This window comes from Eriocheir sinensis, chromosome 13 (genome assembly GCF_024679095.1).
Source record: "Eriocheir sinensis breed Jianghai 21 chromosome 13, ASM2467909v1, whole genome shotgun sequence".
Taxonomy (NCBI): Eukaryota; Metazoa; Arthropoda; class Malacostraca; order Decapoda; family Varunidae; genus Eriocheir; species Eriocheir sinensis.
This window is the reverse complement of record NC_066521.1, coordinates 20,622,953-20,638,590: the sequence shown is the minus strand read 5'-3', so window position 1 is coordinate 20,638,590 and position 15,638 is coordinate 20,622,953. Positions and strand designations below refer to the sequence as shown.

The following is a 15,638-nucleotide window of genomic DNA, read 5'->3' as shown; positions in this document are numbered from 1 at the left end:
AGAGTGGGGCGGCGGCGCCAGGCAACACCCGATACGGAGCCGCGGCGGGCAGCCGGGGCCGCCTCACCTGAAGGCTGCTCGGCGTATCCTGGAGGCCGCTCCGGCGTCCCCGGGAGGTCAATAGACTCACCAGCTGGCCCGCCCCGCGCCGCCACCCCCGCCGCCGCTACGAGCCAAGGTGGTGCCCCGCGGGAGGACGCGAGGCCTTGCCCGGACACACGCCGCCCGCCGAGGAGCTGCCTTGGGCGGAATGTTTGGCGGCGGTGTTCCTGCCGCCCTTCCTGGTGGCTGCCGCGCCGCCTGACCCACATCACGACGTGACTCAACGAGGCCAGTGTTGACGACGCTGTGTTTGCACCGCTGTACCGACCCTGTGTTGCTGTTGCTGCTGCTGCTGCGTAGCACAGCGCCCCTATCTGACCAACCATCAGCTGGCCTATATATATATATATATATATATATATATATATATATATATATATAAATATATATATATATATATATATATATATATATATATATATATCATATATATATATATATATCATATGTACATATTCATTGGTGTGTATGTATGCATGTATGTATGTACGTATATTTGTTCATGGTGTACTCCTCGCCATGATGTTGTATAACACCAGGTTGCGTCATAATATAGGTCGTCTACTTAAGGTGTGTGTGTGTGTGTGTGGTCCCCGTGTTGACTTGTTTACTGGGTAACTTTTTCCCCGGTCTGAGCGACGCCCCGGGAGACGCATTGCTTGCATCATCGCCGCTTTGCTGCCCCGCCGAGGCCGCCGAGGCTGGTAACACTGTGGCAGGTACGGCGCTGCCCCCCGGCGCCTCGCCTCCTCGGGACACCCTGGGCCTGCAGCACGCCCCTGGCCGTGTTCTGCCCGGCCTGGGTGTTCCCCGGGGTGGCGGCCGTGCGGGTGTCGTGGTGGCGTGAGGTTGTGAGTCACGTGGCGACGGTGGTGGGTGGAGTCTCGGAGGCGCCGGTGAGTCGCGTGGTGGCGGTGGTGGTGGTGTCGCGGCCCGCGCCAGCCTCTCGCACGTATTTTCCCCTCGCTTCGTCGCCGTCTCGTATCCTTTCGCCTGGCTCGCCGCGCGCCCGGCGCCGCGGTGCCTTCGTTATGGCGCTTCGCCCTGCCCCATTACCACCTCGCCTTGGCCCTCTTAGATCAGGGAGGTCACGTTAGGAGCGTTAGGTCGCGGTAGGAGGAGGCGAGGGTGATGAGTTTATTCCACTGTTGCGTCACGCGGGGTACGGACGAACGGTAGGCCTGGCTGTGGCTGGCTGACTGGCGCGCCTCACTCACACACTCATACCCATAACTGATGCCGGTCACCCCACGTCCTCGTCTGTGGCGTGTATGGCATATCCTTACCTCCAAGCCCTCATGGAAATCTCACCTGGGCCAGTGCAGGCGACTTTTCCCCTTCCGCTAGCCATTAATAAAGGTGCGATTCGGGTCTCGTAATGCTGGAAGGTGAGGGAGGGAGGGAGAGGGAGAGGAGGGGTGAGGAGATAGTCAGGGAGTAGGGAGTAAGGGAGTGGCGCAGCTCTTATGGATATGACTAATTATTTCCGTAAGCCTTTTCCTTTTTTTATTTCTTTACACCCTGACGAAGGTAGAGAGCGAGAGCGAGAGAGAGAGAAAGCGAGGGGAGGGGAGCCAAGACCAAGCTTTGCGGGTGTTCTGTGCCTGTTACGTGTGTGTGTGTGTGTGTGTGTGTGTGTGTGTGTGTGTGTGTGTGTGAACGAGCTATTCTAAAACCTATCGAGCTCCCATTACGACTATTTTCTAAGGCCACAGAGGAGATTAACCGGGTTTTCATGGGTGTGATTATCCAGTCCAGGGTGCAGAGGCCGTGTAAAGTCATCACCTGGATCACAAAATAGTCCAGGAAAAGCCCAAAACTTCAACGAGAGACTTTTCAAACCGAGACGCTTAAGAACCCGGGCTTGAAGAGTTCGGGGTGGGGAAGGTCAGACGGACAGAGAGACGCCGTATAAAACCATCATTAGGATCACAAAACAGTCCAGGAAAAGCCCCAAAACTTCAACGAGACTTCAAACATGCGAACTGAGGGGCCGAGACGCAAGAACCCGGGCTGGAAGAGTTCGGGGTGGGGAAGGTCAGACGGACAGAGAGAGGCCGTGTAAAACTATCATTAGGATCACAAAATAGTCCAGGAAAAGCCCAAAAACTTCAACGAGAGACTTTTCAAACGAGAGAACTGAGGGGCCGAGACGCTTAAAAACCCGGGCTTGAAGAGTTCGGGGTGGGGAAGGTCAGAAGGACGAAAGAAGGGACGGACGAAGGGTGGGACAGGGCAGCGAGGGGCGCGGATAGGTGATCACGGTCGGCATCTCTTTGAGCAAGCCGTGGGCCATTATGCCGCGGCTGATCCAGAGAGAAACAGACAGACGGAGAGAAAGGCCGCGTCCCTCCCCCGTCGCAGGAGTTATCGCTATCGGTAATACATATAAGGTGTAGACTGGTTCGCTTCCCTTCCCTTCCCTGCCTCCTCCTCCTCCTGACCCCGCCCCGCCCCGCGCCACCTGTCCTGCTCCTGCCTTCCAGCGGTGAAAAGGCAAGAGAGAGAGAGAGAGAGAGAGAGAGAGAGAGAGAGACGCCCCCGCGCTTACGTAGTACCTCAGGCCTCAGTTCGAACCCCCGACCCTTCAGGAAATAGAGAAAAACGAAAGACTTTACAAGAAGATAAATATAAAGAAGGAAAGAATAAAAAAATAACAGTAAGAAAAAAAAAAGTGAATAAGAAATCGAAGAAAAAACTCGAACCATTAATCTATCCGTTCGTTCGTATGTTCGTCTGTCTGTCTGTCTGTCAGTCGCTTTGGTTCTATAATTAAACGTGATGAGTGTGAAGAGACATTCCTCGTGTGTGTGTGTGTGTGTGTGTGTGTGTGTGTGACGCGGCTGCTGCATTCCCACTGACCACTTTTTCGACTCAAGCGGCTTCTGTCTGTTGGCCCAAGAGAGCGAGAGAGAAAAAATGCTTCCTGACAGTCGTAAGCGGCAAGACGGAGGCACTCGAGGTGTTGGCTGATGCGGAACGGCTGCTGGAGGGAAAACTTGAACCCGCCAGACGCCCTCAAACCCGATGATGAACCGAGGAAAGAGAACACAAACTGGGAAAGAGGAAACTGGCCTGCGAGATGTTACTGTAGCCCTTAAATGCGATGAGTAACTGAGGAAAGAGAGAAGAGAATGAGGAAACTAGCCAGGGACTCGTCATTTCTGCCCTCAAACGCGATGAGTAACTGAGGAAAGAGAGAAGAGAATGAGGAAACTAGCCAGGGACTCGTCATTTCTGCCCTCAAACGCGATGAGTAACTGAGGAAAGAGAGAAGAGAATGAGGAAACTAGCCAGGGACTCGTCATTTCTGCCCTCAAACGCGATGAGTAACTGATGAAAGAGAACGAAAACAAGGAGAGGGGAAACTGATCCGGTACGAGTGATTTCTTTCCCCAGACGTGACGAATAAGTTAGAAGGGGAAGAGGAACCTGAAGACATAGTGCCGTTTACGATTCCGTCAGTCTTGCTCTCAAACGTGACGAGTAAGATAGGAAAGAGCATTGAAAGAGCACACAAACAGTGACGTAAAGAAGGAAAAGAGGAAATTGGTCTGGGATTCGTCATTTGTGTCCGCAGGCGTGACAAGGAAAGAGAGAGAGAGAGAGAGAGAGAGAGAGAGAGTGAGGATTAAAAGGAGGGAAAGGAGAAAGGACAAGAGAAGGAGCGTAGGAGAGTCTCACGCTTACCGATGACGAAAGTTTGAAGGGGAAAAAGAAAGAACTGAACGAGAAAGAAACGAAAGAAAATAAAAATTGCCAAAAAGAAGGAAAGCAATGGAACTGATTGGAAAAAAATAACTACTCACAAACAGACTAACGCACTCAATAACCCACCTCACTGACTAACACATCCACTAACTCATTCCCTCACTAACCACCTAACTTACTCATAACTCATTCATTCACTCACTAACCAACTTACTCATTACCTCACTAACCTACCCACTTACTAACCTGACTTCCTCTCCCACTCCCACTCACTCACACACTCAGTCTACCCACTCCCTAATCGACCCACATACTGACTCACTTTCGGGATATCCTTCTGCCTCTCCCTAAACATTGAAGATCTATGGGTTGCGTAATTGTGGAGTTGGCGTCCTGATGTCCCTATCCTCCTCATGAATTGAAAAGTTACGATGAAGGAGGAGGAGGAGAAGGATTAGGAGGAGGAGGATGCGGAGGTGATGGGTTTACAAGTCAAGGCAATATCCGTGTGAGGTGTTTGTGGTGTAAGAAAATCGAAAGGGGATCAAGAGGAAAGAAAGGAGAATTGAGGGACAAAGAAAGATGAATACGAGAAAATAAAGAAGAGGGAGAAGAGAGTAAGGAAAAGGCTAATAAACGAATATTCAAGATCAAAAAGAAAAAGATGATAACGATGGGAACAAGAGGAAAGAAAGGAAAATTGAGGGGCAAAGAAAGACGAATACTAAAAAATGAAGAAGAGGGAGAAGAGAGTAAGGAAAGGGCTGAGAAACGAATATTCAAAATCACAAAAAAGAAAAAGAGGAAGATAATAAACGACGAGTGAAAAAAAAAAGAAAATAAAAATCAAGAGAGAGAGAGAGAGAGAGAGAGAGAGACGCATCCTTCTTCCTACGATGATGCAAGGAAACGATAGAGAAAAAAAAAGGAGCAGAGGGTCTACGTGAGAGATCTACATGTGTGTGTGTGTGTGTGTGTGTGTGTGTGTGTGTGTGTGTGTGTGTGTGTGTGGCGTACCGCTTTGCCCTACCTGACCTGCCCGCCCCACCTACTCCGCCACACACACACACACACACACACACACCTCAGAGAATCGATTAGTCACGCTGGCGTCGTGATGGGCATGAGTTTGATAATAACAGCGTCGAGACAAAACATTCGCCTCGGTAATATAGTTATGAAATGGACGAAGATCTGGACGAAGCCTGAGTGTGGGTGGCTGAGGAGGAGGAGGAGGAGAAAGAAGAAGAAGAAGAAGAAGAAGAAGAAGAAGAAGAAAGAAAAGTGCACAGTGAATTCTTGAGATCTTGCAGGTTGGAAAAGTGGAAAATCAAGTTGCTGGAAGAAGAAGAAGAAAGGACAAGTAGGAAATGGAGAAAAGGAAGAAGAGGAGGGGAAAGGAACAAAGAAAAGTGCACAGTGAATTCTTAAGATCTTGCAGGTTGGAAAAGTGGAAAATCAAGTTGGTGGAAGAAGAAGAGAGAACAAGGAGAAGACAAAGAATGAGGAGAAAGACAAAGAAAAGAAGAAAGGAAGACAAGTACGAGGAGGAGGAGGAGGATACAGACGTGAAGAAAGGAAGAAACTGAAGAGGAGGAGGAGAAAGGAAGACAAGTAAGAGGAGGAGGAGGATACAGACGTGAAGAAAGGAAGAAACTGAAGAGGAGGAGGAGAAAGGAAGACAAGTAAGAGGAGGAGGAGGATACAGACAGAAGAAAGGAAGAAAATGAAGAGGAGGAGGAGAAAGGAAGACAAGTAAGAGGAGGAGGAGGATACAGACAGAAGAAAGGAAGAAAATGAAGAGGAGGAGGAGAAAGGAAGACAAGTAGGAGGAGGAGGAGGATACAGACAGAAGAAAGGAAGAAAATGAAGAGGAGGAGGAGAAAGGAAGAAAGAAAGAGCACGGCGATCCTGTAGGGTGGAAAGTGGAGAATCAAGTTTGTGGAAGAAGAGAGAAGCGAGAACAAGGAGAAGACAAAGAACGAGAAGAAAGAGAAAGAAAAGAAGAAAGGAAGACAAGCAGAAGGACAAAGCCGAGAAGAAAGAGGAGGAAGAAAAGGAAGATCACCACTTTCTACATACTTAAAAGGTGGAAGAGAGGAAGACCAGGAGGAGGAAGAGGAGGAGGACTAAAAGACTTCATGAACGCTAGAATTTACTATACTTTGCAGTCTCGTGTCAGTGGGTGGGAGGAAGGGAGGGGGAGAGGGTGTGGAAGGAGGAAGAGAAAGAGGGGGAAGACAAGGGGAGCAAGGAAGAAAGGAAGGGCGAATGGAAGGAAGGAAGAATGACGTCGATTTTGTGCACCCTGGAATGTCTTGTGTGGGTGAGTGGGTGGAGGAGAGTGGATGGGGGTGGAAGAGGAGGAGGAGGAGGAAGAACGAAGGACAGTGAAGTTTACGATTCCGTGTTCTGGCGTTTAGGTTGTGTGGGTGGAAAGGAGGAGGAGGAGGAAGACGAAGAAAAGGAGGAGGAGGAAGAAAAAGAAGAAAAGGAGGAAGAAGAAGAAGAAGAAAAGGAGGACACGGAAGAAGAAGAAATGGAACAGAAAGAGCAAAATGACATAAATGATTACCAAGTGTGTGTGTGTGTGTGTGTGTGTGTGTGTGTGTCCCTTTTTTTGAGTGTGTGAGTGTGAGTGAGTGCGTTTCGTGTGTTAGTTTATTTTCACCTCAAGGCAACGTACTTCAAGATGCCAGATAAGGCGCGGGAGTGAAGGCGCGGGGCGAGACACCACGACTCGGCGACGCCAGGCCCGAGTGTGTGTGTGTGTGTGTGTGTGTCGCTTAGACCCCCAAACACCTCCCCCTCCCCTCCATCTCCCCCGTACCACCCAGCACACAGGAAAGGGCTTACTCACCAAAGAGGTCCCTGACATCTCCAGCATTACGAGACCTTTAATTACATCCCTTGAGAACTTGATAGATACCTGTAGGCCGCCTAATACCTATGTCCTACCTGCCCGGCCTCTACCTGAGATTGATTAGGGCTTGAGACCGCCCCTAGCACCTGCCTGAAGCTCCAAACACACACCAGGGACACACAAACACACATAAAGCACACCCATACACGCAAGGCACCCTGGATACATGTCTGACCGCGAGGCAGCGATAGAAGGAGGATCAGGGACGTGGATTTAGGGTGTAGGTGTGTGTGTACGGGTCTGGTGATGATGTGAGTGTAGGCAGCGGTGATTATCGTACTCTTGGCAGCGTGGTGGCGCCGGGGAGTCGGGTGTGTGTGTGTGTGTGTATGTGTGTGTGGACGGCTGCTGGCTGATACTCTTCACGTGGGTTCGAGGTAGTGCTACGTTAACAGTTTAGCCACGGGGAATTAAAGTAAAAAGTTAGCTTACCTTGATGTGTGAAAGCTATGGGGGTGGTGGTGGGGGGGAGAGGAGGTATAAGGGGTAAGGTGTGTGTGTGTGTGTTCGTGTGTGTGTCTCTCAGGTGTGGTTGACGTCAGGTTATTGAGTGAGTGTACCTGAACGCATTTTTCAGGTGTGTTTCCTACCCTCGTCACTTACTTCGTTCCTTTGGTTGTTATTTGTTTACCTGTATTTTTTAGTTTTTTTTATTTGTTTTCTTCTTCTTGCATATATTAAAAGAAAAATAATGATAGTCGTGGATGTTGTCTTGAGTTGTGTTATTTGGCAAGGCTCCACTCCTCCGGTCTCTCTCTCTCTCTCTCTCTCTCTCTCTCTCTCTCTCTCTCTCTCTCTCTCTCTCTCTCTCTCTCTCTCTCTCTCTCTCTCTCTCCTGCATAAACAGCAACACATGCATGAGGAGAGGAGGGTGTTGTTGCGCCTCGCTCTCTCTCTCTCTCACACACACACACACACACACACACACACACACACACACACACAGACGGACCCAGGTGAGCGAGACCCGTCGGAGAGGAAGACTTAGGCGCCGCTGGTGACCTCGAAGAGAGAGAAACAGAGAGGGAGGAAGACTTACCAAGCTTACCGAGATCACTTACCCAAAACAGGCAGTCTATCCCACCCTCTCCCTCCCTCTCTCTATGGCCAAAGAAACGGGACTGAGAAGGGACCAAGGACGAGGAGGGAAGAGTATAGTAGAGAGGTGTGTATAAGAGCTAAGCGGACACAGAGGAGAGTGGGAAGGTGTGTGTGTGTAGGGGAAACTAAAAGGATCGAGGAGGAGGTGACTTGGGAAGGACACGTGTAAAAGGAGTTTGAAGGGTCGAGGTTAGGGCAAGATATTGAATGAGGAGAAAGAAGGATATGAAGAGAAGGAGGGGGAACAGGGAACGAGGGAAAGATATGAAGAAGAAAGGGGAAGAAGGAACGAGGACAAAGAATTATACGAAGAGAAGGAGGAAAGATAAGAGGGAACGGGAGAAAGAAAGATATGAAGAAGAGGAGGAGGAAAGAAAAGAGAACAAAGAGAAAGAAAAAGAGGGAACGAGAATGAAGGATACGAAAAAGAGAAGCAGGAAGAAGAAGGAGGAACAAAGAAAGGAGGATAAATAAAAAGATAACGAGGGGAGAGGATACGAAGAAAAAGAGGAAGAGGAAGGAGAAGATCAAGAGTTATGTGTAAGGGAAACTGTGCGGTCGTAAAAGGAAGAGTAGGAAGAGGAATGTGAAGGAGAAACTGAAAGGGAGAGAGGAATGTGCAGGAGAAACTGACGAAGACGAAGAGGAGGAGGAGGAAGAGGAATAAGAAAAGGTATGCGCCGGAAACTTTACACAGGGTTAGGGAGGCATGAGGAACAAACAGGTAGTGAGGGACGGAGGTGAGGCGGCGAGGGTAGGTGGTGGCGGCGGTGGTGGTGGTTCCGGCGGTGCGGGGCGGGGCGGGTAAGGGCGACTCGTTCCCTAGGCCTTGGTGTCTCGGCGCCGGTGTGTCGGGCGGGACGAGGGAGAGCCGGACCACCCCACCCCCGCTGTTACAAAAGGTACGACGAGGTTGTGGCTCCAGCTCTCTCTCTCTCTCTCTCTCTCTCTCTCTCTCTCTCTCTGCTGCCGGGTAGGGTGAAGAGCCGCCCGCCTCGTGCCCTTTTCCTGCCTGGCGACGGCTGGTGACTGACTGTCCTCGTCTCGGCACCGAACACACGGCCGCCGCGGACGAGACGAGAATGTCTGAGCAAGAGATTAGAAGTCGTCGCTTCCTTCATGGTGGCGACAGCCTGACCAAAGCCGCCTGAATGACATTTCCTTGGTGACAGGAGGCCTTGCCACCCCGACGCTGCTTGGCCTGTCTTGGCCATCTTTAGGCCGTGCGAGGCTGGCCCAGCTGGGTACATCGACACGGGCAGAAGTAACAGTTGGCTCACTTGGCCGGGCTGGCGGCCTGGCGCTGCTCATTAGGCCTTGAGGCGCGGCGCCGCTCAGTCGCATGGCAGCGCCTGGCTGGGCCTCGCTCCCGCAACACCAGCACGTCGCGGCTGCCGGGTACACACGCGGCCCTTTACACCCTTCACCGCGCCTGTTCGGCGCCCGCAACACTCATGCCTCGTAATATGCACCTCCTCCGCCGCAGACGTTCAGATCGTGTCACAACTAACCCCAAGCTGTTCTAACGCTTCCCGTTTTCACGACTCACTATGCGAGGGTTTGACCTTTCGCTTGGCGCCTGCACAGCCGCGCCAGGCTCGCAGGAACGATAAGTCAGACGCCGAGCAGTCCTTCATGTCCTATTAGTTATGTGCCTTGCAACCTGTTACTAGACGACGCGATAGTGCCAGTAAGGTAAACATTACCATGACAATGTTATATAGGTTATTGGGTATGCGGTGTTAGGTATGCAGGAGCTGTTCTATTTGGGTTGCCTGACTGGCCGCTTGCAGACTTCATAATATGTTCCTCTCTTTACCATAATGCACCTGAGATTGTTTTTGTTTGTGGCAGATGGTTCAGCTTCATCCAGGTCCCTTTTAGACTAGATGTAATGTTTTTGTTTTCATCTGTACATACTGTCCTCATACAAGGAAATTGCAATTAATGAAGTTGTGCTTTCTGCCACGAATATAGAGCTGGCCTTTTTTTTTTTTTGGCCGACGATACTTAGATACAGTAGCTTAAAGAAGCTGCTTAACTTTTGGTGTATACATAATGCATTCATATAAATTGATCGCAATCCACGAAGCTGTTCCTTCTGCCACGAATAAAAAGATCAGGTTCTTTTTGGCCGTTCCGCCTGTGACAGCGGTGCACGCGGCGGACGCGTGGCTGGGAGCACCGCTGGCCCTGGCTGGCTGCGTGGCCCGCTGAGACATTTCTTAGAGAAGACCTTCCCTGCAGCCGTGACTGAGTCGTCTTTTCTTTCAGGGTCAGTTCCTTGGTGCCAAGTGGCCTACTGGGAGGGACGGGAGCGGGTCGGGCGCCTGTATCCAGTGTGCTCGTCTTCCCTCAACATCATGGGGGACACGCCTCACGGGGACGGCCTCTCGCTGGCCTCGCTGGCGGCACACTCGCCAACCTCACCCTCGGATCAAGTCAAGAGAACTAGAGAGAAAATAGGTCTCGGTAAGTTACTGTGTGTATCGTTTTACGCGTTTGTATTGCGCGTCTCAGAGATATTGTCTTAAAAAAAATGACTTCTCACTCTTGGTGTTTTGTTTATTTATCATTATCATCACCACCATTATCTTCGGCTATCACTATTACAGTCCACTGCAGGACAAAGGCCTTGCCTAACGCTCTCCACCTCCCTCTGTCTGATGTCAATGTCCTCCTGCTCCGGCAAATGCTCTAATCTCCTCCCTCCACCTGGTCTTCTGTTTGCCCTGACTTCTACAATATCTGCGTTGACACTGTCACTTTGGTTGTCCAGCTTGCCTGCTCCTGATTTCTCTGAAGTAACGTACGTAGTTTCTGTTCATAGACAGAAGCGTCAGCATTGAGGTACTAATCTGTCCTTGTTTTTTTCTGTTTTCTTTTAAAAGTAGTAACCTTCATGATTTCTGTACATGAATAAGGAAAGGTGTCTGGGCTGTATGTGCTAAGTCTTGTGTGTCCTCTTTCAGGTTTGGTGCTGTATCAGGACGGAGACCGAGTGTGGGTGTACAACAGGGCCGAAGTTCCGCTCTTCGTCACCTCCCCCACCCTGGACGGGGGCCTCCACGTGCGCTCCCACTTCATAGTGCACAAGCTTCCCCCGGGACACATCATCACCATCTTCGACTACAAGAAGGCGCGGCTGTACCAGAAGCGGCCCATCCACCCCGACCTGCTGCACGAGGGACCCATCGACCAGAACGCGGTGCGCGTCTCCTTCGCCAAGGGCTGGGGCCCCAACTACCACCGTCAGGAGATCACGGAATGTCCTTGTTGGCTAGAAATCCTGCTCGTCCCTGCAAGATGATGTCCTCACTGCCTGGTGCTCTCTCACTGCCCACCCAGTCTTGCCTGCCAGTCACTGTTGGCCGGTCCAGCAGCACTGCCAGGGAGTTTAGCAGCAGCAGCAGCAGCAGCAGTAGCAGCAGAGACAGATTTCACATGGAACTTGTGAAGTGGATTTGCTAACCCGGTGTTGCCGCAGCAGCATGAGGCAGCTTGGCCCCGCGCCGCCGGGCCGGGCCGCGCGAGGGCCGCCGCGATGCTGCCCTGCGTCGGGTCTGCGCCAGTGAGTCGTTCAGTGCAAGATGCTCGTTAGGCGTCGGGGAGGAGTCTCTGCCACTCTCCCCGCGCAGAACACAACATAGGTGGGTGTGGATATTTAGTGTGAGATTATTTCAGATTGCTATTAACGGGTCACAATTTTGTTGGATTACTTCCTCTGTGGTTATCTTGCCAGTGAATTTGGGCACTCATGTTTATATTATTTCTTGTAATGAAATCTAGTCTGAGTTTGTAATTTTTTGTTACTGTTTCTTTGTTCTTATATTATAACACAGTATCTTTGATATTTGTTTACACTTCTTTCTGAAATTCGGTGTAAAATGTACTTCATCAAGGTTCCCACAGGTCCAGGAAATACAAAGTCAAAGAGAACGTTAAATCTCGAGTCATTAGCTGTTCCTCTCTTTGAAGGAGTCATTGTTTATAAGACAACTAACTTAATAAATAGCCAACAATGTGAAGCTTGTTATGACAGTTCCCTGCCAGCCGGTGTCGGCGGCGCGCGTCCCCGGCCGCGGCGCCGCCCTCCGACCTGGCCAGGGCGTCCGTGCACTAAGACAAGATGCGCCGAAATTCCTCGTCTTGCTTTCTGTACACAGCTAAAGAGACAGCAGAGCTACATGCTTTAAAAGTCCCATTTCTACCTCATTTGTGGAATAGGTGATTATTCCTCATTCAGTTTTGTAGGGTGTTGCTGATCGGATGGCGAGAGTGACTACTAAGTACTTAAGTGTGCAGAGTGTAGCTGGAAACTGGATGTTAACCAGAACCCAAGGAAAGATCTGCCTCTCGAGTCCAAGCCTTAGTCTTAGCCTGTGGGAACCGTGCGTGGCGAGTCACGATTGTTATTCACGCTGTGATGGGTTAAGGAAACTTTTGTACAGGACACAATCAAACTTGTTGTATTAATGAAGAAACAGGGATTTGGCCAGACGATTATAAACCCTCTTAAATAGTTCACTCCTTGTACTGGCAAATACTGGTTATTTTTGTATGCAAATAATGACTGAAACACAAAACTTGTTTGGTTTGCATCACAACAAGGACACATTTCCTGCCTCAGTGCTTATGCAAGTTTTGGATGCAAACTCTACACTTTAGAGTCAGCAAGAAACATGGCTTCTCTCCAATCCATTAGAGATATCACAAAGATTTCTGACTCCTAGATACCCTGACCCAGTACGGTAAACTGTAGTATGTGTTCACTAGTCTCTTACTGTTCTGACTGCAAGGGTGGCGCGCTGCCACGCGTGGACTGGAGCACTCCGCTGTGGAGGCCACAGCCCAACGGTGCTACTGTGGAAAAAGGATCTTTCACTCTGTTCAAGTACAAAATGGCTTCCTGCAAACCTGGTGCCCTCATGTACAGTTTTATACTATCGTTTCTTGGCATCTTGTGTTACCTTGGGGGTCAAGTCTGACGCAGCGTCGCCGCCGTGCCCCGCGGCGAGAGGTGGTGGTGGCGGCGGCGGCGGCGGGAGAACACGGCGGCGCAACGTCACCGTGCTGCGGCGTGTGTTGGTGATGCAGGGAAGGTCACACTTGGCCCCCGCTGCCTCTGGACCTAAGACTGTAGCTCCTCGAAAGAAAAGAAAGAGTAAATTGGTCTTCTACAGATTCTAAACAGGCTTTGTCATGCTTACGTTCCACAAGATATAAACCTTTCCCTTGACGTACAATATTTACTGTGCTGTGACTGAAGCAAAACTCGTTCCTTCAAATTTTGATGTGCCATTTAGTTTACGTTCCTCCAGTATTTGCTCAGCAGCTCCCGGCGGCCCCGAGCCCCGCACCACCGCCCTCTCCGTGTCAGTGTGTCGACAAGTGCCTCACGCCCGATACCTTTGTTTGTTACGGTCGTTCCTCGTGTCGCGTCACCTGTCCGTGTCGTGCCAGCCTCGCCGAGCCGTGTCGTCCTGCCGTGGTGCGCGTCGTGAGCAGGCCACTGTGAATACAAGCACCTGAGGGTTCCCAACACAGCTGTCACGTGTCCTTTGCCAGGAAGTGCCTACGCGTATTGCATGTTGTCTTGTGTCTTCTTCCCAAGGTTATGATGAGATAAGCTTGGGAAGAAACTTTGTGTGGCAGAAACATTTCCTATTCATAAAAGCCTTTTTGTTGCAAGTCACTTTAGTTTCCTGTTGAGTTAACTCAGTAAATGACAATCAAAATCTTATTTTGTTCATAAAATTAAAGAAATCAGCGTCACCTAGATTTCTGTTCATTTTCTGGTTCAGTTGTTTGAGGCTGAGATGAGGAAGACGCTTCCTGAATCCCTAAGATACAGCAGACTGTATCTCAGAGCAGATTAGTCTCAGTCTCAGAGGAAATTATTAGCAGACGCAGATCAGGTCTTTGCCGCCTCACTAGTGACTCTTTGTAGGGGTGAAGGATAACCCAGCCCGGCCATCACTAGTGTACCTTTCTGTGATTTTCTGGTTGAATACGGTTCTGGTCACATTGGCAGACAGAGTGTTTGAGTCTTTGCACAACATTGCTCTGCTTGCATGAATTGTATTTTACTGGAGTTGTTGTTGACTGTATCAGCAAACCACTCACGATTGCCTAAGACTAAGGCGCTGGGTAACAGGTAAATGTTGTCGGAAGGGACGGGACCAAACATGCAGCAAGTGCCTCAATAGGGAGACTACAGGGTTGCTTGAGGGAGGACCGGACGTGTTACGCTAAACGCTAATGTGAGCTCGATGTGATAACCTTCCATTGTCTGTAAGGAGGAATACTCTGTTCACGCTAACCCCGAGGAGAAGCCCCGCCCTTGTCAGCCCAGCAACCGCCTATAAGATTAAGCCTTTTCCAGCATCCCTTGGCTTGCGGGTTGACCAATGGTATGCACTTCACGAGGAAGACGAGGGGCTTTTTTTCGGGGGTAATTTAATCTCTGTTCCCATTAGCATTGAAAATAAGCCCCACCCACGCCAGCCTGTCATTCACCAATAAGATCAAACCCTTTTCTACGTTCACCAATACAATTTAACCTTTTCCAGCATCCACCAGTAAGATTTAACCCTTTTCAACCCCCACCAATAAGATTCAACCCATTCCAGTATCCACCAATAGGATTTAACCCTTCCCAGCATCCACCAATCACAAGCGGCCTAAACTGGCGAGGGGGCGGGGCTTAATCTCGAAGCTAACCTGAACAGAGCGTCTTAATTGTTGGGGCAGCAGTCCGTGTGCGAGGAGACAGAATGGTTGTTACGTTAGGTGTGTAATACGGATATTATATTAGCGTTAGGGAGTAGAGAAGGGAAAGGTGACCTACTATAAATATGAGCTAATATATACGGAGTTATACATAAGGATGACGACTCGTTAATCAGAATGTTTTGATAGTCATATATACCGTGCTACCTGAAGGAGCTACACAGACAGAGATAGTGATGGCAGCGTTGAGAAATGAGGGAAGAGGTTGAAGGGAAAAAGAACCATTGCACAAGTCTTTTTTTTTTTTTCTCGATAGGGTTTCAGGTATGTGTGTGTGTGTGTGTGTGTGTGTGTGTGTGTGTGTGTGTGTGTATCAGTGACTGCTTCTAATCTTTTTGCATCGGAAGCGAAAACATGTAATGGACTGCTTAATTAAATACTGTATCAATAGGTGTGTGTGTGTGTGTGTGTGTGTGTGTGTGTGTGTGTGTGTGTGTGTGTATGGCTGCCGTTCGTGAGGTCGACGTGCCATTGGAGGCTATGAAGTGGCGTCAGTTTCGTTCAATAGGAGAACTTTGTGCATTTATGAGCGAATGTTCTTTTGTTTGCTTTCACTGGGAGAGCCACACCCCCCACCCCCAGCCAGTGCATCCTGAGGCTCACCTGACCTGACCTGACCTGTCCTGACCACTCACTTTGCCTGGCTGTCTTGTATCCACCGCTGTACATACTGTACATAAGAGGTTACAAAGTTAATTTGGGTGAAGCACAGGGTGGTTGCTATTTTAGAGGAAAGATACTTCCTGCCTTATATTTTTGTTAACCTTGGTGACGCAACCGTCCACTGCTTTACCACCGCATACTATGTAATACAAATGTGGCTTGACCATATTACGAACATGTACAGTTGATTTTTATTAAAAACTTTTAGACTACCTCGTTTGTTATTCTCCACAATGCCAACCAGCACTCAGCAGTCTGCTCCGCAATGCTCTTTGTGGGTATTTAGATGCTGAAACAACAAGGGGAGCAGCAGTTATCACCAAAATAAGTCGTACAGATTCGAAGC

At 49.7% G+C, this 15,638-nt stretch overlaps 1 protein-coding gene across 1 annotated transcript in view; it reads left to right on the top strand.

Annotated features, from left to right (window-relative positions):
• The window catches only part of LOC126998165 (mothers against decapentaplegic homolog 6-like), a 111,065-nt gene extending 95,561 nt beyond the window's left edge, over positions 1 to 15,504 (top strand). The window contains exons 4-5 of the mRNA XM_050859606.1: positions 10,112 to 10,309; positions 10,810 to 15,504. Coding sequence (XP_050715563.1) covers positions 10,112 to 10,309; positions 10,810 to 11,147 — 536 coding nt within the window. The 3' untranslated portion in view covers positions 11,148 to 15,504. The remainder of the gene's footprint in view (positions 1 to 10,111; positions 10,310 to 10,809) is intronic.
• The last annotated feature ends 134 nt before the right edge of the window (positions 15,505 to 15,638 follow it).